Source organism: Typopeltis vanoorti, chromosome 9 (genome assembly GCF_054136105.1).
Source record: "Typopeltis vanoorti isolate ZY-2024b chromosome 9, IOZ_Tvanoo_1.0, whole genome shotgun sequence".
NCBI classification, from domain to species: domain Eukaryota; kingdom Metazoa; phylum Arthropoda; class Arachnida; order Uropygi; family Thelyphonidae; genus Typopeltis; species Typopeltis vanoorti.
In genome coordinates, this window is record NC_143557.1 from 59,329,836 (window position 1) to 59,355,652 (window position 25,817).

At 36.7% G+C, this 25,817-nt stretch overlaps 1 protein-coding gene across 6 annotated transcripts in view; it reads right to left on the bottom strand.

Moving 5' to 3' along the window:
- Window positions 1-23,719, bottom strand: part of Cen (cerebellar degeneration-related protein 2-like) — a 274,212-nt gene extending 250,493 nt beyond the window's left edge. The window contains exons 1-3 of one of the 6 annotated variants that reach the window (XM_090397363.1): window positions 23,664-23,719; window positions 14,304-14,490; window positions 3,243-3,303 (exon numbers count right to left, since the gene is read on the bottom strand). In XM_090397363.1, coding sequence (XP_090253489.1) covers window positions 3,243-3,303; window positions 14,304-14,486 — 244 coding nt within the window. In that variant the 5' untranslated portion in view covers window positions 14,487-14,490; window positions 23,664-23,719. The other 5 variants (XM_090397362.1, XM_090397367.1, XM_090397364.1 and 2 more) reach the window with 5 other exon arrangements.
- Between the last annotated feature and the right edge of the window lie 2,098 nt (window positions 23,720-25,817).

The following is a 25,817-nucleotide window of genomic DNA, read 5'->3' on the forward strand; positions in this document are numbered from 1 at the left end:
CACCAACCAAGTCACTCTCCTTGCCTGGTCTTTGTAGAACTCATGAAATTGGTTACTTCCACTTCTCTTATGCTGCCTCCACAATGCCCTTTTTCTCTGTATTGCATGCTTAATCTCTTTATTCATCCATCTCACACCTAACTTATTTAACCTTCTCACCCGTGGTATACATTTAGACATTGCATCCACTAAATATTTTTTGAAAATCCCCCAAGCTGCATTGATCTCTTTTCCAGCTAACTCCTCATTCCATGCTACACCTGCAAGCTGTCTCCTGAGCTCTTCATAATCACCCCCCTTGTAGTTCCACATATACCCTTTTTTCACAGGGGTCCTTGCACTGCTGGCAACCACCCAAGTAATCACCTCATGGTCACTTTCGCCAATTGGTGGATGATTTGATACCTCATTGATAATTACATCCTCCGATGAGATGACCAAATCCAAGACCCTTAATCCTCTTGTGCCCTCTGTTACATACTGTCTGAGGTAGTTATCCCTCAAAAACTCAAGAAACTCATTTTCTTTACTTCCAGTTGCTATCTCTTCATTCCAATCTATATTGCCATAATTAAAATCACCCATAATGATCATCCTTTTCTTATTTGCTTGGCTTATTTGACTATACATTTCACTATCACCACCATCCACATTACCAGGTCTATAACAACATCCCACCAAGTATTTGAATCTATTCACCTCTATCTCACACCATACTGCCTCAAAACCACTGGCCCCATTTCCCCCTTGCATCTCTACCTTGTATGGACATAACTCTTTCTCTATCATCAATAGCACTCCCCCTCCCTTTTTACCCCTTCTATCCTCACGAAACACATCATACCTTTCCATCTCTATTCCTGTCAGGATGTCATCCTCATCTAACCATGTCTCACTTATTCCGACAATCTCTGGGTGCACAGACGCAATTAGTGCAACCATTTCATCCGCCTTGTTTCTTATACTTCTAGCATTGGTATACAAACACAACAACTCATTTCTGGATCTACAGCTAGTTCCACTGATACCACTCACTCGATGTGATCTCTCCATGCTGGACTGGGGCCATTTCCCTTTCTGCTTCTTCATTTTAGAACCCTTTGCAATTCCATCTGTTTCCTTTTGATCCCTGATCATCCCATTACTTTCCTGCCTACACATTCTCTCACCTCCTCTTGGAGCATCCACCTTTCTCACGCTGTGTATCCCTGTCCACCCTGAGCCTCCCCGTTTCCCTGTTCCTCTTGCACACACATTCTCTCATTATCTATACTCATACCACTCACTTCCACATTCATTTCCACTCCTTCAATCTCTCCTGTCTTACTCTCCTGCTCTTCCACATCACTCCCCTCTCGATCTGATTCATTCTCTCTATTCACTTCTCTACCTTCCAGCAGCAGTCTCTCCAAGCGACTCACACCATAACCACTCAAATGCAGTCCATCGCTCCCATACAGCTCACTTCGTCCCTCAAACTCATTCCATACATTAACAAACTGTACTCCCATCTCCTCACACATTTCAGCCAGAATATCATTCATAATCCTTGCTCTCCGCCTCATTTCACCACAATCATACCTAGGCAACACACTGACCACCCTTCCTGTCACACTATTCTCCTTTATCTTTCCAAGCAGTCTCCTGACATTCATTCTGACATGCTCCTTGTTCTCTCTCAAATCATTCGTACCAATTAATACAATTAACTCTTTTGCTCGTTCCCGCCTCATATTCAATGCCTCAATCACTCTACTCATTTTACCGCCTGGAAAACATACCTTGTGCATTTTATCCTCTAGCACACCTTTAATAATGGAGTCACCATACAATGCCACTCGCCTATCTTTTGTTAACTCTTTCATGCCATCATGATTTATTTTAATAGTTTTGACCTGCATTCTCTTAATTTCATTCCGCATCCATTTCATTTCTTGCTTCATCCAATCCAATTCACCTTCTGAACCTCGCGACACATTCACTCTATCATTAAATCTTTCTAACTTTCTAACTCTCGACCCTCTCTTCTCACTTTCCCTCTCATTCATCCTTCTTTGTTTCCGTACTTTCGGTCCAACATACGTCCAACTTTCACTGTCATTCTTCTCACTTTCACTCTCACATATCTTTCTTTGTTTCCGTACTTTCGGACTAACATGCGTCCAACTTTCGCTATCATTCTTCTCACTTTTACTGTCATTCATCTTTCTTTGGTTCAGTACTTTCGTTCCAACATGCGTCCAACTTTCGCCATCAGTCATTCTTTTTTCGCAATCATTCATTCTTTCGATTTTTTTTACTTGCGATTTCTGCACCACGCCATTTCTACTTTCATTCGTTCTCTCAATTTCGTTTCTTTCCGCCTCACTTTCGTCCCTTTTAACATCCGTTACGGTTGTCAAATCGCTCTTTTTCTTTTTTCCTGATTTTTTAACATTTTTTCGCCTGTCTTTCCCGCCATCCTCTTTCAAACGTGCACTCACGACACAATCGGTACTAGCACTTTCTGTTATCAACTTCATATTCGCATTCATCAATTCCTCGTTCAGGTCACATTTCGCACACACCCTTCTTCCATCCGCACTAAACATTGACAAATCATTTATGTAATCGAAGGAATACATATAACAGACCTCACACTTAACGAACCTACTGAAATCCAAATTAAAATCATGGAATGACAATGCAGCCGCCATTTTTTTCTCTCTGCAGGTTACTAGGTCTAATATTAACGTTTTCGTATTTAGTTTAAGCAAGAAAAAAAACCCCACACTAATAATATCGGTAGCGTACAACGTTTACAGCCGCTCTTACTTAAACAATTACGCATATATACTTAATTATTCCTATTAAAACTTATCTGAATCAGGAGCTCTTCAAAGCACATTCGTAGCGCTTGACCCACTAGCGCCCTCGATTATCTATACTCATACCACATAATTCATCATAATTCATCATAATGAATCCACAAACTACTGAAACATCCCTAAAGAAGCACTTATGTCATTTGTATAAAAAATTCACTATAAAAAAAACAACAACAACAATACTTTAGTCTGTGAGTTTGTTATAGTGAGAATCAATGTGTAAAAGCAGAATACTAGTAATATCTGTCAAGCAGATTACACTTTTTTTTTCTTTTCATTCATTTCAATATTCAGACAGAGTAGGGATGTGTTATGAAAAGGAAACTAAAGCATAACAGATAATGTCCTATATTTATATTACAAAAAAGTTCATACCCATCTGCAATCTTGAATCAGCTTCCATCAAACATTGTTTAATATCATCCTCCTGCTTCAACTAGAAATAGTCAACAACATATAATCAGCACTTATATGCACATATGCTTGTTGCAAAACAATAATTATTAGTATTCACTTTATAATCACACACACATAACTATCACAGTACTGAAAATATTATAGCACATGAATGTTAAACTGTAACAGAAACATCATCTGTCAGAAAACTCTCGCAATCAAATAGCAATTTATGTTTATTTTGTATTACCATCATGTTGAAATTTAATTAAATTAAAAACCCTGTTGCAACAATAAAAAATGGAAATCAATCCACTTTGAAGAAATGACAAAATATTAATCACAAAACATCAAATGAGCAGCAGAAAATAAACTGTATTCTTATTAAGTATTTCAGGAAAGATTTATGCAAACATACTTTGGTGTATGTGTGTGGGGGGGAAGATCTGAAAAAAAAAAAAAAAGAAAAGAATTTAGCCAAATAAGAATAGAATATTAATCTGTACTTAAACTTTACTGATCTTGAAAAGGAATATGAATAGGTAATAACAAGGGGAGGAGTGAATGTTTAAAATACTAAATTTATTTGATGCAAATAGAACAGAGTGTTACACAGCTTATACATAAGTTGCAAACCAACTTACATATAAGCTGCATGTCACAAACCATCATTACGTACAATTAATTAATGAATTAATCAATGTACAAGATATAGTTTGATGCTAAATCTGATGTAAGGTAGGACTATGTGCTATCTGCAGTGTTATAATTGATACGGTTTACATCATTAAGGAAAGTAGCATAAGATCTAATATACAAGGATATACAGATGATGTGATTCTCTTAAATACATCTACTATAAGTCATTAGCCACAATAAATAATTGTGACAAATTTGGTATGAAAATAAGCAATATGAAGGCCAACACTAAGAAAATAAACAGGTGAGGAAAAAAAAGGAAACATAAAATTTATTTTATTCAACATAATTATAACTAGCAATTTTCCAAATTGAGAAATAGATAAACCATTGCATTATGAACAGTTTAATAGGGCTTCAGGACTTTCTTTGAAGAAACATTCCTACTTGAAAATACATCATGAAGCAACTTGGTATTATACCAGAGGATTTCATGGCTAGTATCCACTGCATGCTGGGGTAAAATAAACTGAATGTAATACTGATGTTCAAAAACAATTTTTTTCAATGACTGGCCTGTTAAATGGGATATGTTGCAAAAACATAGAACTTGAAAAACAAAACGAGAATGCTTATTTGTAGGCCAGAGTAGTGGCGTACTCTGGAGACAACTGCAACATGTTCTAATGTATCTCTTTTACATTTGAAATAAGTATTCTATGAATTTCATCTAGATTTGGAGGGAACTTGCTGATAATTTTTTTCAGTTATTTTTCGATTGTAGCCATTAAGAAAAAAAATAAGGTTTGCTTGATATTTTATTTATTTTATTTATTTTATTTTTTGAGAGCAGCATATCAAGTGCAAATTTTGTGAGCTCTTGACACCAGAGATTTAATTATTTCATATTTCTAGAATGAATGATGAGCAGAAGAATAAAAAAAAAGCTGGTAATATATATATATATATATAAACATAATTATTGATATATGTGCTTTCATAATAGCAAACGTCATCGACATAAGGGATTCAAAGAGAGATGGTTTGGATTTAGAAGTTGAAATTATTTCTTTCAAATGCTCTAAATAATAGTTAATCGGAACTGGAGATAAAGTGGAACTTTTGTCAGCTTGAAAATCAAGAGTTAAATGTTGAAATATGTTAGTCAAAGGTATACTGGTGAATAAAGAGGCAACAAGAAAACTTATCAAGATATATTATTATTATTATGAACAGCATCCATGGAGTCAAGAGACTCTTTGTAGGAAGCCCCACTCTCTCACATGCACATAGTTCATCATACCTCAACATTCACTGTCCCTGCACTAACCACACTCTCAGGCAATGTGTTCCAATCACCCACCACTCTTTATGCAAAAAATCTACTCCTCACCACCTTGCTCAACACCTACCTTATAAAGCTTCCAGGGATGGCCTCTCATTCTCCCTGTGTCTCCAGATATTCTATGAAAAATCTCATCCATGGTAATCTGGTAATTACCCCTTACCAACCTATATGTCTCGCCCATGTCTCCCGATTACAGAACCTATCCACTAGGCTTTGTAATTTGCATTCTCTCAATCTATCCTCATATTCCACATTCCAGAGCCAAGAAACCAACTTAGTCGATCATCTCTGGACCCTCTTCAACATGTCATCATCCTTTTGAAAACCTGACACCTAAATCTGTGTGCAATAATCCATATGCACTCTGATCAAAGTCTTGTACAATGGAATCAAAACATCCTAACTTCTACACACCAGTTTCCACATCATTTCCATAATCCACAGTGTTGTCCTGACAATTTTAACAACATGACCAGAAACATCTACCATAACCCCCAAATCTTTCATCTCATCCAGCTCCTCTAAAATATCCCCACCAATCCTATACTCTGCATCCCATCTTTGCTTCCCAAATTTTAAACCTTATAGTTCAAAAATCAATCAGATAATGCCTTTTATTCCCATATAGGGAGTAGTTGAGGCCGTTTTAGTCCTATCTAACTTTTGGAGATTGAGAGGACAGTTCAATCTCTACTAGTAGCCAATTCAGAGATAGCTGGCCCAAGACTATCACTAATTATACAAGGCCTCCTGTGATCAGAGAGGCAGCTGAGAAGTGAGGCCGCCATCTCATGGTCTCTAATCCTAACATTATGTTTTTACTGTTTGAAAATAGTGTGGGTTCTACAGTCGATTGGAGATTGAGGGAACAATTCAGTAAGCACCAGTAGCCAATCAGAGATAGCTGGCCCAAGACTATCACTAATTATACATGGCCTCCTGTGATCAGAGAGGCAGCTGAGAAGTGCCACAGTGGTCTGTAATCCTAACACTGTGTTTTTACCGTTTGAAAATAGTATAGGTTCTACAGTCAATTTCCTTGAGTTTACAGGATGAAAAACCTGAGTTTCTGTGAGGAAAAACTCACTTGCCTATGCTAAAGATCAACTAACTAGGGAACTGGTTAAAAAGTCAGTAAAAATTCCTCTACTTAGTGACTAGAATAGAACATGCTTTTTGAACCACTGAAGATGAAGATGAATGTGAGGTTTGCATATTGTGATCCTACCATGAAAACCCATGTTGTGAGCCTCGGTTCTAAATGATTTTTGCAGATTTATGTTCCAGTCGATGCCTGGAACTCTGCATTCAATGTGTTGGCTCCTTTGTAGCACCCTACGGTCACGTTTAGTGAATGTGGTGGGTTGTCTGCAGCAGGTAGCACTTGGCTAACTTCCTGCACTTCCATCTCAGTATGGTATCCCAATTTGTCAACAATTTGCCAAAAAAGATTCCATGTTGCAGGCCTTGCTGATAGGCCTGCAAGATGGCATCCACCCACAATGACTTTTTTTTGAACTCCATCGGTTCCCCACTTCTCTTCTTGCAGCGATTTCAGCCAGACACACTTGCATTGACTTGGTAGCATCATATTCCTACAAACACGTGACTTGTTACATGGCATGATGCATCATGGGGTGTCCGTTGACTTCTTTCCAAGCAATGTACATAAAATTCTATACCATTAATCTGCCATATACACTGTGCAATCTACTGTCCATTATATTGTTGCCTGTAAAGTGTATATATTCTCTTGCTGATTTTCCTATATGCATGATGAAAAACCAAAGTTACCAGCCTGAGGAGAAAAATCCTGCTACCTCTATGAAATGAGTAAATTAACTCACTTTCCACCGAAAATGTCTGTATAATGATTCCTCTCATTATGATGAAAATCAAACTTGGGTCCTTCCAATCAAACAATGCACTGTAGTTCTTCAAACTGCACTATAGAGGTGCAATATTGTGTGTGTGTGTGAGCAAACAATAAAGATATAGAATATAAAAAATGAATGCTACTTCACTTCTTAGAGATTAACATGCAATCATACATATACATTCATTCTTTAAGACCAACATACAATTCAGCTACTAGAAACATGACTGGTATATACTGCCCATATTCGGAGGTATCCATACACATACTCTGGAAGAGAAAGAAATCCTATAAACTAAGAAGAATATGAATAACAACCCAGCTTTATACTGATAAGTTTAACAGGCAATAATTACATCTTCCAAAATTACATTGGTTTCCAGCTGTCTGTTTTTAAAGTTTTTATACGAGTCATATCTTACGAATGTGCCATGAGATACTCAAAACATAATGTAATAAAATGGTATTTGTTTGTTGTGTCTTTTGTTATTATTACTTAATGTGATATACCTCATAATATTTGTTAATATATACGGATACTATGGAAGTCTAAAAAGACATACACACATCGACACTAACTATGTGGAAATACATGACCATTAAGTTTATTAATAGCATGTTCATAGAAACCACATCACCTTACAGAAATATAGTTTTTAGTAGTTAAATGATCATTTTCATTGGTTTATCATTAAATATTTTGTTGTATTGCATCATTGATAATTTCCATGGGTTTCTGTATAATGTAATAGTTACTGTTATTGCTTCAGAATTTTTCATGTTATAAATAGACAGTATAATAAATTTAGTTTAATCCTTTATCCAAGTGTGAGCAAACAAAGTTTGCACCTGAAAGTATCTTCAGGACTGGGTTAAGGTGGTACACACCAGGGCAACTCGTTGCAAAGGTGGAGCAAGCTACCAACACTCCTATCCTAGTATCTCCTATAATGCAAAACACATCTCCTTGCGGATATGTCTATTGTTATGCATTAAGGGAAGGGCCACTACCCAGACCGGTTTCGACCTTTATTGAGGTCTCTTCAGTGGGAGCCAGGCCCAAGTCGAGATATCAGGCCGAAGCATTTGCAGGTCATCTCCACCTATAGGAATTGCCAATTGGTGTGCCACCCTTTTTTAATAAATTACTCTGGATTTAGAGAAAGATGTTGAAAGTTTATTTTCCACTTGGTTAGAGTATAATAAATTTAGTTTAATCCTTTATCCAAGTGTGAGCAAACAAAGTTTGCACCTGAAAGTATCTTCAGGACTGGGTTAAGGTGGTACACACCAGGGCAACTCGTTGCAAAGGTGGAGCAAGCTACCAACACTCCTATCCTAGTATCTCCTATAATGCAAAACACATCTCCTTGCGGATATGTCTATTGTTATGCATTAAGGGAAGGGCCACTACCCAGACCGGTTTCGACCTTTATTGAGGTCTCTTCAGTGGGAGCCAGGCCCAAGTCGAGATATCAGGCCGAAGCATTTGCAGGTCATCTCCACCTATAGGAATTGCCAATTGGTGTGCCACCCTTTTTTAATAAATTACTCTGGATTTAGAGAAAGATGTTGAAAGTTTATTTTCCACTTGGTTAGAGTATAATAAATTTAGTTTAATCCTTTATCCAAGTGTGAGCAAACAAAGTTTGCACCTGAAAGTATCTTCAGGACTGGGTTACGGTGGTACACACCAGGGCAACTCGTTGCAAAGGTGGAGCAAGCTACCAACACTCCTATCCTAGTATCTCCTATAATGCAAAACACATCTCCTTGCGGATATGTCTATTGTTATGCATTAAGGGAAGGGCCACTACCCAGACCGGTTTCGACCTTTATTGAGGTCTCTTCAGTGGGAGCCAGGCCCAAGTCGAGATATCAGGCCGAAGCATTTGCAGGTCATCTCCACCTATAGGAATTGCCAATTGGTGTGCCACCCTTTTTTAATAAATTACTCTGGATTTAGAGAAAGATGTTGAAAGTTTATTTTCCACTTGGTTAGAGTATAATAAATTTAGTTTAATCCTTTATCCAAGTGTGAGCAAACAAAGTTTGCACCTGAAAGTATCTTCAGGACTGGGTTAAGGTGGTACACACCAGGGCAACTCGTTGCAAAGGTGGAGCAAGCTACCAACACTCCTATCCTAGTATCTCCTATAATGCAAAACACATCTCCTTGCGGATATGTCTATTGTTATGCATTAAGGGAAGGGCCACTACCCAGACCGGTTTCGACCTTTATTGAGGTCTCTTCAGTGGGAGCCAGGCCCAAGTCGAGATATCAGACATATCCGCAAGGAGATGTGTTTTGCATTATAGGAGATACTAGGATAGGAGTGTTGGTAGCTTGCTCCACCTTTGCAACGAGTTGCCCTGGTGTGTACCACCTTAACCCAGTCCTGAAGATACTTTCAGGTGCAAACTTTGTTTGCTCACACTTGGATAAAGGATTAAACTAAATTTATTATACTCTAACCAAGTGGAAAATAAACTTTCAACATCTTTCTCTAAATCCAGAGTAATTTATTAAAAAAGGGTGGCACACCAATTGGCAATTCCTATAGGTGGAGATGACCTGCAAATGCTTCGGCCTGATATCTCGACTTGGGCCTGGCTCCCACTGAAGAGACCTCAATAAAGGTCGAAACCGGTCTGGGTAGTGGCCCTTCCCTTAATGCATAACAATAGACATATCCGCAAGGAGATGTGTTTTGCATTATAGGAGATACTAGGATAGGAGTGTTGGTAGCTTGCTCCACCTTTGCAACGAGTTGCCCTGGTGTGTACCACCTTAACCCAGTCCTGAAGATACTTTCAGGTGCAAACTTTGTTTGCTCACACTTGGATAAAGGATTAAACTAAATTTATTATACTCTAACCAAGTGGAAAATAAACTTTCAACATCTTTCTCTAAATCCAGAGTAATTTATTAAAAAAGGGTGGCACACCAATTGGCAATTCCTATAGGTGGAGATGACCTGCAAATGCTTCGGCCTGATATCTCGACTTGGGCCTGGCTCCCACTGAAGAGACCTCAATAAAGGTCGAAACCGGTCTGGGTAGTGGCCCTTCCCTTAATGCATAACAATAGACATATCCGCAAGGAGATGTGTTTTGCATTATAGGAGATACTAGGATAGGAGTGTTGGTAGCTTGCTCCACCTTTGCAACGAGTTGCCCTGGTGTGTACCACCTTAACCCAGTCCTGAAGATACTTTCAGGTGCAAACTTTGTTTGCTCACACTTGGATAAAGGATTAAACTAAATTTATTATACTCTAACCAAGTGGAAAATAAACTTTCAAATAGACAGTAAGAGCAAGTTTTCACATTTTCATGCTGAGATCACTATGACTAGTCATGTGCACCTCATGGAAAAAGTGTGATTCAAGCTTTGAATAGAAGAAGGCTATTCCACTCATGAAATAGCTAAAAGGAAAGAAGGGACAAGAAGAAAGCCATAGTCTACACCAGGGGTTCCCAACCATATTCCCGCATGCACCATGGCACCCGTCGACCAATTTGTGTGTGCCCGCCGCTGTTCAACCGTGTGCCATATAGTTTGAAATAATCATGCAACAATTTATGGCATGCTATATGACGCATGCGTTAATGACACATGATGAGTATTAAACGCATACAATGTAAAGTGGACGCGCATTCGAAGTTGTTCATTCCAGTTTAGGAACCGGAATATCATCGTATTCTCCTAATTATGAAGTACTGGCCAATGAAATGCAATGCCAAAGATGACACTAACTTACATATATATTTAAATTTTTATATAATGTAAACTTTTAAGTAATAAAACATTTGATTATAATGTAAACTTTTGTATGTATTCATTTAACAAACGAATTAAAAAAATTTGCTTGAAAAAATAGATGGTGCCCGTCGCACTATCGGTATTTTAGAATGTGCTCTAGGAAACAAAAAGGTTGGGAACCCCTGGTCTACACCATGCTAAGATTGAGTTCTAAAGCAGCTCTGCCTCAAAAATCGTCATCCAACAATCATCTGGAGAACTGAAATGGGAACTGAGAAAAACAAATGGGAGTTGTGGCAAGCTCTGTAACTGTCAGAATACTCATTCCTCAGGGACTGATAGCCAGGTGTTCTAAAAAATAAGTCCTTTTTTATCCAAAAAAAAATGAGACTAGCTAGGTTAAATTGGTGCAAAGAGCATGCCAAATGGATCCCCAAATGTAATACTGGAAAAGAGTAATTTTTCTAACAAGAAAAAGTTTAACCTGCAGGCATTGATGGCAGGCAGTTCAAAGACAATCAAGGGAAAAATTCAACCCTGACTAACTAGTGTCAACAGTCAAATTCTCAGCCAGTCAGGTGATTTGGGGCTGTATATTTTATCATGGTGTTGGTCACCTGCATTTCACAAAAGATTCAGTGGATGCACAAGTGTACCAGAAAATTTTAGAATTGCTGCCTACTATCACAGACCACTTTACTGTAATGATGAACTGCAGCTTTCAGGATGATTGCCTCTGGTCATAAACAAAAAGTGTAAGTAATGCTATTATAACCAGTGGTGAGCTATAGGGGGCTCGCCTGAGCCCTTTGTTAAATTTTTCTCAAATTTGTGAGCCCCTTGTTCTTCTTGTTTACTTTTTTAATTTTTTTAAAAAAAAAAGAAAAACACAACATAATTTTTTGAAATATATTAAGCAAAAAACTCATACGGTGGTGACCTAACAAAGTGATTTTATTAAATAAAATATTATTGTTACTGTTACTACCATTTTACCAATAAGAATTCACTTTTGGTAATCGCATATAAATAAATAGGACTATAAAATAATGCCCCTTGATTGGTACCATTGATAATCACTTGAAGTATAAAAACAAAGAGAAATATAATGTATTTCAATATTATTATGTTTAGATAATATTATTTATAGATTGTTTGTCATAAAAACTTCTATCACAAACAAAAGAAATTTATTTTGTTTATAAAAAATGTGGACTATTGCATATATACGATTATAAAAGATTTTATTCTTATTATATTTTGATAGTTAAAAAATGTTTTTCTTATGTAAGATAACACAGATGATCGTGTGCAAATATTTCATGTTTAGATCATGAAATATTTGTTTAAAAATGATAGCCTTTACAGGGTGATTGTCGCCTCATACTTTTTGACTGGCATGTGTACACAAGCTGTATTAATAAAAGTTTTTGTGTGAAATAGGGCTTTTTTTTTGCTCAACGATGCGAGCCCTTTGTTAAAATTTCCATAGCTCACCACTGATTATAACCCTAAAATGTACCATACAAATTGAGTTGCCTTAAAAAACTTGAAATTTTGTTGCAGGTTGATAAGTGGTTCAATAAACACTTGATTTGGCAATTACCACGGCTAGGAAATAGCCAAGATCTCAACCCCATTGAGAATTTGTGGTACCAATTGGAGAATGAAATACACACAAGAAAAAGAAGATGAAAACACTTTGGGAGTTTCAAGAAGCCATTATAAGGGTATGGAACCATGAATTGACAGTTGCATCCATCACAAAATTGATTATGTCAATGCCTTGCTGATGCCAAGCTATAATAAAGGCAAGAGGAGGACCCACAAAATACGAAACAACAAAAAGTGAAATTTTAGCTTTTATGAGGGTTGTTTGAAAAGGTTGGTAAATTTCCAATAGATGCCAACACAATTTGTTCATTCATACCAGTGTCGGCATGTATCATCTTTTTCATGATCCCTGGCAAAAGTTTAGTCACATACGATGCGTAGTTCTCATTTGGAAAACATTTAAAATGACTGTGTTTGCATTTTTCATAAAAATGGAGAAAAATGAGTTTCGAGCAGTGATAAAACACTTTTATTTGAAGAAGTGGACGGCTGCGCAGATCAAAGCCAAGTTAGATGCAATTCATGGGGACTCTGCACCAGCATTAAAGACTATTTATTTTTGGATAAATGAATTTAAACGTGGTCGTAAGTCCATTGAAGATGAAGCATGCTTCGGATGCCCGACTAAGGTCACTACGAAGGAAATGATTGACAAAATCATGGTATCGTTATGGAAGATACTGAGTGAAAGTGTGAGAGATTGCTGAGATTGTAAGCATCTCATCTGAACAGGTGTATAATATCCTGCATGAAAAATTGCACATGAAAAAAAGCTGTGTGCGCAAGTGCTGTGATAGTTGACTGTCGATCCAAAACACATGCAAAAAGACATTTTAACAGTGTTTGGCGATGTTTAATCGCAATTTGCAGGATTTTTTGCATTGATTTGTGACTATAGACAAAACTTGGATCCACACTATACACCTGAATCCAAGCAGCAGTCAAAACAGTGGACGATGCCTGGTGAAAGAGCAATGAAAAAAGCGAAGACCATTTTGCCAGCTGGGAGGTGATGGCCACTGTTTTTTGGGATTCCCAAGGAATTATCAAACTGAAGAAAAAACAGCCAAGATTGGCGCACAAAAAAGTGCTCTTTCAACAAGACAATGCACTGTTCCACACATCGGCTGTTGCAATGGCAAAATTGCACAAATTGAGGTTTGAGAATTGGTTACACATCCACCGTATTCTCCGGACTTGGCCCCGCGTGACTACTTCTTGTTCCCAAACTTAAAAATTTGGCTTGGGGAAAAAATTTTCTTTGAAAGAGGATGTCATCAAGGCTATCAACGACTATTTTGCACAATTTGACAAATCCTACTTTTTAGATGGGATGAAAAAATTGGAAACTTGCTGGACCAAATGTGTAGACCTCGATGGAGACCAGGTTGAGAAATAAAGGTGATTTTTTCCCAAAAATGTGTTTAACTTATTTTTTTACCAAACTTTTCAAACAACCCTCATAATGTTAGTAAAACTATGTAGTTGAACTAAATTTTGATGCTGTATTTGTTTTTCCAATGAAAATATCACTGTCCACTCCATTCTGAAATATTTGCAAATTTGTTGTTATATCTTAATTATGTCACATCTTGTGCTAAAAAGAGCCAAATATTAATCAAAAATAAAGATGTCATATTACCTTCTTCATTATTTGTGTTATTATCACTTTTCAAATAGGCATTCAAATTTAATTACCAAAAAAACATGGTTACAGCAGGTGGTTATGCAGTTTCTTTGAACAAGGAGTGTATAATAAAAAAACAGTAATGAGTTAGTATAAAAAACAACAACTCACATATCTGTTTTTACGAAACAATTCTCTGGCTTCAGTAATTATATACTGGCGCTGTTTTATTGTGTCCTGTGCATCACCTGAGGATGCTATCCAATTTCTTCCTGTTCTAAGAATAGTTTTGTATGTACTCAGGACTCGCTGCCTTAGGGATGACATACAAGCATTTTTAAATAATGCAGCCATATAACTAAAGAAAAAAGTAAAGCAATTAGTGAGAAACTGGCAAAAAAAATTCTTTTGTATTATTATTTTTAGTAGTTGGGCACCTCTATGGACTAATTGATGGTGGATTTTCAATATGTATAGCATTTTCTATTATACCTATCTTGGAACTTATTCACTGAAAAAACACTAACCATTCTCACAGGCAACCCACTCTTCTCATTTGCTACGTGAAAGAGAAAAAAAAATAGGTCTTGTACTCTCACTCAGCTTCTAGGGTTAAATCCTCACTCTTGTTTCCTTTCTTTCTCTCTCTGTATGATACTCATTGAAGAATTTTCTCTGTATTTATGCTATAAAATCTACTTACTATCATATTCTACCCAACACCTTTGCCTAGCTAAAAATGATTAGTCCAAATTCTCTCAATCTAGCCCCATAAGTGACACAGGCATGATACAATCACTCTCAATATAGCAAACTTTTCGGTACCCCAGGAATAGTTATAGTGGACAATCTGCAACAGTGAATTTCTTTTAGAACAGCACTATCACTATGGGAATCAGGTTAGGATGTTTTGATAATCTGTTATAGTGAGTGAATTTTTAAAATGGTATTTGCAGTAGTCAATGACTATATCATCAGTTAACTGTCTCTGCACTTTCTCGTGCTTCCTTATCTTGGCAAAAGTGAGATAACCATATGTGAGCACAGTACTCAAAATATGCTATTACATTATGGAAAATTATGGAGACGTGTTAGAGCAAAACTTTAGTTTAATATAAACCAAAACGAACACTCGCCGTTTCGACCTTCATGTGTATGCTCCAGATGATGACCTTGATATGAAGGTTGGAAAGTCGAGTGTTCATTTTGGTTTATATTAAACTAAAATTTTGCTCTAACACAGCAGTTGTCTCCATAATTTTCCATAATATATTCTGATCACCATGTAAGCATGAAAGAAAGGGTACTCTACATGTGGTTAATCAAAGTTTTATAAAGAGGAAGAATCACTTCCTTGGCCTTGAAATAAATATTCTCTTTAAAACTGTGGCTATCTGTGATGGTGAGTTTACCACCCTCAACCTCTTAGGTCTCTAGCTTTATTAATCACTTGAAGCAAATTCCCATCAATATAATACTCAGCCTTCAATGTTTTTTACTAAAAATGTAAGACCCTGCACTTCAATCATTGAACAGAAGCCCATTTATCATTAGACATATCACCATTCCATTCAAGTCATCCTGTAGCTATATTCTATTAATACATTCCTAATCACCCTTTCCAACTTGGCATCATTAGCAAAGAAATCATATCTAATGCCATTCATATACAAGCCAAATAGCCATGGGGTATGTATTATTTGAAACATATGAAAGTGATACTTTCCTGCTAGACAAGAAAAGAAAGTAATGCCTTCATATGCTTAAACTTTGTCTCTTCATATGCCAGTTTGTGATGCCTGTTAGTCAGTCAATGACCTATCTAAACAACTAGATGTTTTTCATTTCATCTGTTCTCTTTAAGGAGAGTGATACTTTCCTTTCCAGCTAGACAAGAAAAGAAAGCAATGCCTTCATATACCAGTTTGTAATGCCTGTCAGTGAGTCACTTACCAACTACCCTGTTTTTCATTTCCTCTGTTCCAGCTTATACTATCTTATACAAGAAATTCTGTCATATATTTCTTAGAAGTCCAGTAATATTGTGCCATATCCATATCATTTGTTCAATTAAGTCACTTTGTCAGAATTCAGTTGGTTACGATCCTCTGACAAAGAGGATCATAACCAATTCCAGTACAAGAATAATTAGTTTAATATCATCAAATTCCTGACATATATCCCCAGGAGGGGGTGTATAGGATCTTATGATAGTACTACATGAAAAGTTACATCATTACTAACTTCCTACCAACAATTTTCCTCCAGATTAGCCTGTTATCTATCAACATTCCAATATTATCAGATCTTATATTTCTGTCTTCAAGGCACGTTTTAATGTATCAATCCACCTACATTTTACACTTCCACTGGATCTTTTTCCTGCCATCCTGGCAAAGAACACTTGTTTAGCAAAATCTTTCCTCTCCCATTCTGTTTAAGTGACCAACATACCATCTGAGATTACCTCTGCTAACACATTCCTGAATGCTGACAATGGCAAGTTCTTTCCTAATATCCTCATGTTTAATGTGATATTGCCATTGATGCCATCTGTTCACCCCATTAATCTTTCTCAGAATTCTCATATCAGAGGTCTCCAGTCTTTGATCAAGTGTTTTATTTCTAACATAGCTGTCAGATCCATAAGGGTTTGAACACAATTTTCAGTATTTTGACTAATTTCTCTCTTATTCCATATAAATTTATTCAGTTGACTTCCGCCCATATACCTGCTTTGTTGATTCTGTTGTCTATTTCCATATTTAATTTACCATCTTCCCTAAAAATTGTGCCCAAGTTGCTGAAATGTTTTACTTGTTCTATAGGTTCTCCATTCACAATGCAGGTGATTTTTTTCAATGTTTCTGCTTATTTTCATTGCCTTTGTCTTTTTATTGCTAATTTTCATACCAAATTTATTACTACAGTTATTCAATTTAGTCAGGAAATCTTGCAGACTTGTACTGGATTTTTTCAGAAGTATAACATCATCTGCATAAAATAAAGAGCTAAGATTAATGTTGTTGATTTTGATATCAGATTTAATACCACTTTCCTTTATTATGTGATCCATATAGATAATGAATAACAGTGGAGATAATGTGCATCCTTGTAGCACACCTGATTTAACATCAAACCATCTTGCTGTTCCTCCTTCAATTCTACTGCTGACTTATAGCTTAAATAGAGACTAAGTATTGCTTGATATAATGTCCCATTTACACCATATAACTCTAACATTCTCTTGAGTTCCGATGAGCTTTCCTCTTGGCACCTTGTCATATGCCTTTTGCAGGTCTATGAAACTTAAATACAGATCTTTGTTATATTCCCATGATTTCTCAGCTCTTTAATTCTTTTTTAGAAATATTGTATCTGGTATTAAATAATCAATATTTCTAAAACATCCTATCTCCACAGAAACCTATGCAATGATATAATTCTTCTCATTCCACTCTATGCTTCATCACTTACCTCATCTTCACCAACTCTGCTTTCATGTCAGTTGCACTTTTGCTGCCTTTACAAGCCAGGCAGAGAATGTTATCCTTGGAGTACAGTAGGATTCTGCACACTATTATACTTTCTATCATTACCACACTGTCAGTCACGTCTGCTGTTTCATCATTATCAGCAGCCGCATCATCTTGCTTCTGTAGTGACATTCATGATCTCCCACTCTGCCTTTTGCTACCTACATTCAAAAACACCTCATGGTCCATAAACATGCTGCTTTATCTACCTACATTCTCTCATTTCTCCTATTAATCCTCCCAACATTCATAGCACCTTACAATTTTCAAAAAATCTACACCACTTACATTCGTCTTTGCACAAATCTACTTCTCACCACCGTTTGGTTCTTTGTGTGTAACTTTAAGAGTGAAAAGCAACACACAAAAATCAATATGCAATCTGAAACTAATCTAACATCACCTTCCAATCACAGTTATCTCACAACAAAATTTAATTGACAAATTATCCATTTCACCCCACAACAAATATAAAATCTGAATTTAACTTTCTACAGCTCTGCTAACAATTGTCCTATCTTCACTATCTAGTGATACCTGCCAAAGAAAGTTAATGAGTTTTTAAGAGATAGCTTAGATAGATTTTAAGAGATAGCCTCAGTTACTGTCTTAGGCAGTAACTGAGGGTACATGAGATTCAAAGATCTTGGATCTGATCAGAAGATGCTGTTATAAATGAGGTGTCAAATCTTCCTCCAGCTGGTGAAAGTGACCATGAAGTCATCAATTAGATGGTGGTCATCCTTATGAGGCCTTCTGTGAGAAGGGATATACATGGAGCAATGAAGCTGCTGAATATGACAAACTCAGGACACAACTTGCAGCTATATCACAGAATGAGGAATTGGATAGGAAGGAGATGAATGCTGCCTAAGGCCTTATTAAGGCACTAACTGGCAAATGCAATGTCTGAATGTATTCCAAAGGGCAAGGGATTAAGTATGCAATTTGGAAGAAAAAGGCATTATCTACACAGCATATGATAAGCGGCAATAATCAATTGAACGAGAAATATAAGGAGCAGGAGAGAAAGCTAACAATTAATAAGAATAAAAAAAAGTGCAGTATGAGCAGCAGATAGGACAAAAGAAATCCCAGAGAGTTCTTTAGTGGCCAGTAAAAGAAAGAATGATTATGGAAGGATGATATTGAATGGTGAAACCAGTAGAACGATAACCACTGCAGAGGACATAGTAAATTATAAAGATATTTCATCACCTGAATTATGAAGAACTTGAGTGCACCGGGAAGGGAGAGGGGAGACACTGATGGTGAGTGAACAACAGTGAAAAGTTCCCAATACAAAAAGGCATCCGGCAAGGCAACACCATATCTCCCAAATTATTTAAAGCTGCACTAGAAAGTCTTTAGAAGCCTTGATTGGGAAACAAAAGGAATAAACATAAATGGAGAATGGCTGCATCATCTGAAATTTGCAGATGATATTGTCCTGATAGCAGATAATCTTGAAGATCTGGAAGAAAGGCTAAATCAGCTAAATGAAGCCTCCAGAGTAATTGGATTAAAAATAAATAGAGAAAAAACAAAAATAATGATGAATAAATATATTAACCATAGAACTGTCAAAGTTGAAAACCATGAACTAGAACAAGTTATTTCATATGTATATTTGGACCAATTGTTATCCTTTGAGGAGTGCCAAAGAAAAGAGATTGAATGAAGAATTCACCTTGGATGGATGGCTTATGGGAAACTGAGAGACATATTCAGAAGTGATATCACTATGAGTCTAAAAAGGAAAGCTTTCGACCAGTGCATACTTCCTGTCCTAACATATGGAGGAGAAACATGGACTTTAACAGAAGCCCTAAACAAAAAGCTGAGAACAACACAACATTGCATGGAAAGAAGTATGCTAAAAATAACATTAAGAAATAGGAAGACAAATACCTGGATAAGATCTCAAACAGGTGTCATGGATATTTTAAAATACATTAAACAGGCTAAGTGGAGATGGGCTGGCCATATTGTCAGATGCAGTGACGGGAGATGGACTAGAAAAACAACAGAGTGGAGACCAATGGATGGAACAAGACAAAGAGGAAGACCGAGAAGAAGGTGGAGGGATGAACTGGAACAAATTGCAGGAGTGAGATGGATGGGAGAGGCAGAAAACCGAGTGATCTGGAAAATCATGGGAGAGACCTTCGTCCAGCAGTGGACAGAACCAAAAGGTTGAAGAAGAAGAAGAGAAGAACAACAGGAGGTATATGAGGAATTGGCAAACTGCATGTGAATAATGCTGTAAGACTTGATGTATCACCACTTGTTTTGAGGGGATATTTCAGGGAGTTAACAACAGTACCTTTTTAACAGTAGTCTTGGATTGGGCAAAGTTTTCTAAAGGAGTGGAAAGAGAGCAAAACTGTTTCCGTTTTGCTCTCTTTCCCCCAACTCCAGACACACAGATTGTCTGTGTGTCTGGAGTTGTGGTTGAAGTGTTAGACAGGTTAGTCAGGACAAAGATTAAGAATTGGGTTAATAATAGCAACATTCTCTTTGATGGACGGCATGAGTCTGATAAAGGAAGATCACACGATCTACCAGGAAAAAATAAAAAGAGAAGAGACAACAAAAAAGAGGAACAAAATAAAAACAAGAGAGAAGACAGAGAGGAAAAAAAAACAGGGTTAATAATAATTACTACGATAAAGTTTAATTCGAAACATATTAAATGAAGTTTACTTTGAACAATTAGACTAATTTTAAAGTTGAAACACAATAATTTAAGTTACTTATTTACTAGTAGAGGTCTTCCTTGTATCCATTTTCTTAGTAAGCTCCTTAAAATTAGGTGTGTAATTAATTAAAGCAGTTCTTACAAGCTCTTTATAACCTCACCATGCACACACTCACTTACTCCCGGATACCATCGCATCGGTCAAAGGTTGCGGCTCTTCTAAGTTTTACTGGAATTATTTTGGCCCCAAATGGACGTGCAGTTGGCCACCCCTGGTATAGTTCCTTAAAATTCTATTACCAAAAAAAGAAATCCAGTGAATTTTATTTTTTGTAATATAATTTTTGTGGACCTATACAGAAAATAAAAAAATCTCATTAATTTTAACAATTTATTTATTCTATTCTGCACTAATATCATCTACATCTAATAAGTGCCAATGTTGCAAATCTATGGTCAATCATAAAATGACAAGGACTTTTCTATGCTGGAGAAACTTTTGCATACCTGCTTTCAACATTTATCTGTAATGAATAAATGTATTCTCCTAAGTTTATAAGAATATTGCAAAATGTATTTGAAATATCTCCTTTATCATTTTCTTTTAAAGGTTTTATTTGTTCATTCATATTGCAAAAATGGCTTCCCTCCAGCCAGCTAAATCTGTTCTCCTCACCTACTGTCTATAATTGCATAAAAACTTTCAATTTCCAGTGGCAGTACAGAAAACATTAAACATCATTCCACTGGAATTTTCAAAAATTTGATAAAGGAACTGCTTAGTGTCAAATTTCTGATACCAAGAGAACGATGTTTTCTGCACCAACACACTTGGGTAAATTGTTATTAAAATGGACTGGGAAGGGGAAATTTTATCATCATGGAAGATAGCTATTTCCTTGGTGATTTTTAGTGGACACACCTGTTTACTTGCATTGTAATGGTTTTGCAATATTCAATGCAAAGAAAAAACTGCTGATATGTGACAAAAGTTAAGGAATATGTTGAGGTATTCAGTGATCAATTTATAAGTGTGTTTCATCCTGATCAGGGTGGAATAAGAGAGGATAGCTTAATTGTGAGTGATCAGGAGATATTTGTTAATAAGGTGATAAGATTTGATGAAATATCACCACAACTTAAGAGAAAGTTAAGGAATATGTCGAGGTATTCAGTGATCAATTTATAAGTATGTTTCATCTTGATCAGGGTGGAATCATGAGGAACTTAAGTGTAGAGGACATAAGAGAGTATAGCTTAATTATGAGTGAGCAGGAGGTATTTGAGGAAATAAATAACTTTGATGTTAATAAGGCGATAGGATTTGATGAAATATCACCACGCATCTTAAGATTATGATTAAGATTAAGAGAATGTTCCAGGGAACTGGCAGCAGCAGTGGCATGCATGTTTAACAAGAGTTTTGCAACAGCACAGGTTCCAAGGGAGTGGAAGGAGGGTAAAATTATTCCACTGCATAAAAGTGGTGATAAGGCTTCAAATTATAGACCGGTCTGTATATCTGGAGTTGTGGTGAAGGTCCTGGAGAGATCGGTGAGAAGTAGGATACAGAAATGGGTTGATAACAGCAGTATTCTCTGTGGTTATCAGTATGGGTTTGTTAAGGGGAGATCATGTTTCACTAACTTACTCATGTACTACAAGGTGACAAAAATCTTGGACACAGGAGGTGCATATACAGTGGTGTACTTGGATTTTGTAAAGGCTTTTGATAGACTGCCACATGACAAGCTCTTAATTAAAATAAAGAGATGGGATTGGATAACAGACTTCTGTGTTGGATCACTGGCTGTCAGATAGGTATCAGAAAGTTGTATATGGGAGTGCAGTATCTCGAAAGAGAAAGGTCACCAGTGGTGTGCCACAGGGGTCGGTTTTGGGGCCCATTGTTGTTCAATTTGTATGTTAATAATATTGGGTTGGGTTTAACTAGTGATATTCAGCTGATTGCAGATGATGCAAAACTGGGGAGAACAATGCACAGTCAGGATAATGTCAATGCCTTACAAGAGGACTTGAATAGATTGCATGAATGGGCAGGTAAGTGGAACTATCAGTTCAATGTTGCAAAGTGTAGGGTTTTGAGATTTGGTAAGCAACGATGGGATGCCGAGTATACATTTGGTGGGGAAACTTTAACAGAAGTAGAGGAGATGAGAGATCTAGGTGTGATCGTGGACAAGGATCTGAAATTCAAGGGCCACATTGCACAAGTTGTGAAGACATCACATTGAATAATGGCAATGATGCAGAGAACTCTGACATGCAGAAATAGAGAAGTTATGATTCTATTGTATAAGGCCTTGATCAGGCCTCATATAGATTATTGTGCACAGATTTGGTCGCTGGGTTTTCATGGTGACGAGGATATTGGAAAGGGTACAGAGAAGATTCACAAAGGTAGTCAGTGGAAGGGGGAGTACGAGGACAGATTGAGGGAATGTAAGTTGCAGAACCTCATAAATAGGAGGAAGAGGGGGGGGGGATACGATTGAGACATATAAACTGGTCAGGGGTTGTTATCAGGTATATATATGGAAGAGATCTTTCATAGAATTGGAGAGGGAAGTAGAACAAGAGGCCATTGCTGGAAACTGTATGAGGGTGTGAGAGTGAAAAGCAGGTTCTTTGCATGGAGGGTGGTTGGCAAGTGGAATGCATTGCTTGAGTGTGTTGTGGATGTGGACACATTGAATCAGTTTAAGACGAGATTGGATAAACATTGTATGCAATAGTGAGTACTTCCCACGATAAGTTTCTGACTCCATGGTGGTCGGGTGTTGATAATAATAATAAATACCCTTTGTACCACAGGTATATTCCAGATGCATGTGGATATATACTTTTGGTGAATGATCGATTTCGTTACAGATGAGGAAGTTCCCTGGGACCCCCATTCCAGTGAAAAGTGCAATGTTTAAGTCGAATAAGTTCATTTTTCATAAATATGAAAAAATAACACGAAGCACTGGTTTTTTAAACAACTGTGTATCTCTAGCGTACAGACGCCCTAAAGTATTTTAAACGATACGCCTTTACTTTTTTCTCTGCCTTTTTTATAATGAAAAGTGAATCCCACTTCTATTAATGAATCAAAACGTCCTACGACGCTAGACGTTTGCAAAACTTAAACAGCGTTAAAGGTTCCTTTTTGATACATCTATTAATACTAGATACGCATCTGCACTGCAAACAAACCTTGAAAACTATCTTAGCATGCTAACATCGTACATTAACAGCAACTGATAAACATGAGGAAATGTAATTGTTTACCTCAAATAGAAACACGATGTTAGTCACCAATGCTGCCACCTAGTGTTTAAATTAAGAATACGTAGATTAATACCATGTATACTGTTCCAAATTTACCGCAAAAATTTACGTCCTCTGCTAATTACATAGCATTTTGGTGATCATGTCTACTGCCTCCTCTGCAACTGTTTTCCCTACTTTTTTATTTTAAAGTAGTTTCCCAACTACTTTAAAACTAGATTAAATTGTATATTGAAAGATAATATACAACAATCCCTCGATTAATGCGCAGCCGATTAGTGCGTTTTCGATTAGTGCATAATTTTTTTTTTCGATACCCAAATCGATTAGTGCGCCTATATACATCCTAAAAATAAATGTTACAGATTTTTAAAATTTTCTATCTATACATTTTTTATGGCTAACTATTTTAAAAAATCACTCACCAGGATGAAATAATTTAGTTATCGATTTAATGGCATGCTACACTATTTCCATGTACACTATGTATACCATGTATACTGTTCCAAATTTACGTCCTTTGCTAATTACAAAGCATTTTGCTGATCATATCTAGTGCCTCCTCTGCAACTGTTTTCCTTACATTTTTTTTATTTTAAAGTAGTTTCCCAACCTTTCATCATGAGTAAAAGAATTAGTCAGCAAAAAAGTGGAAGTGTGAAAATGATCCGAAAAGGAATCTCTTTGGAAGAAAAACTTGAAATCATAAAGAAAAATGAACAAGGCAAGTCCAGAGCAAAGATAGGACAAGAACACAAAAATAGGTGAATCAACTATACGAGCAATTTTAAGCAAAGCTGCTGAATATAAAGAGAAAGTTAAGGCTGCTTTAAGTTCATCATGTATACACTCGAAATCAAAGTATTATAATGATTGAATCAGACACTTTTTTTTTTAAATGGATCGAAGATTGTAACCAAAAACGGATCCAAAAACGGATCCTGCCCTTATTTAATCAAAAGCATTGTCTCTTTGTAAACTTGAAAGAAAGGGCTATCAATGATGGAAAAGGAGAATTCCACGTTAGTGCTGGGTGGTTTGAGAAATAGCCTACACAATGTTCTAATCATAGACGAAGCTGCAAGTGCAGATATGGAGGTGGCCGCAAATTATCCAGAGATTTGGAAGAAAATTGTGTAAGAAGGGGGCTATTGTGACCAACAAATATTTAATGTCGATGCAACTGGGCTTTTTTTTTTTTTTTTTTTTTTTTTTTTTGGAACCGAATGCCTTCCAAGACTTTTCTGGCCAAATCAAAGAAATCTCAGCCTGGTTATAAAGTCGCAAAGTCGAATGAAATTACTGCTAGCAATATGCGAGCCGTTTGGAGGCACATTCTTCTACATTGTGCAAAAGATTTTAGAGACTTTTCAAACGAATCTAAGCTAATTAAATCTCATTCTGAGAAATTGAGTGATTCCAACCTTCTAAATTTAGATGCACAGCGGGAAGATCCTGAAGAACATGATAAAATTTAATCAATGACAAGCCCAAAGAGATTTGACAGAAACAAAGTAAAAATTGTTTTCGTGCAACCGAGGTTTTTAAGCAGCAATGGTTAGATGCTAACCCTAATGAAGAGAGGAGCAGTAAAATTTTCAGAAGAGTAGAAAAGGCAATAGGGCCATACCATCAGTTATACGAAAAAAAGAAACAGAATGCCTGCCAAACTATGTTAGCTCAATTATTTGTTAAGGAGTAGAATAATATATTTATATTCTGAATATGTTTTATTGTCTTTCAGCTTCATGGTTTTCCTTTATCTAGGCCCTGAGACATACCCTAATACTTTGATAAAAAAAATCAAGGGTCATAAAAGAAACTTGAGGAACAAATTATACTTTTCCCCATAGGTTATTATATTCGATTAGTGCGTTTTCGATTAATGCGCGTATTTTAAAGAGCGAGGGATTTCTGTATTACTATTATTATTACTATTCGTGACACCTCCAAGAAGTCCGAAGACTCACCGCGGGAGACCCCCACTCCACAACTCTCCGTCCTCAACAGTACACCGAACCTCTACTACCAATCAACCATATCAGCGCCATCTACCTCCCACCACAATTAGTATTTTTTGTCTGAAGTGTCGATTTGTCTATATGCGGGATGAAAAACCCGAGTTTCCTGGAGAAAAAACCCTACTACCTCCGT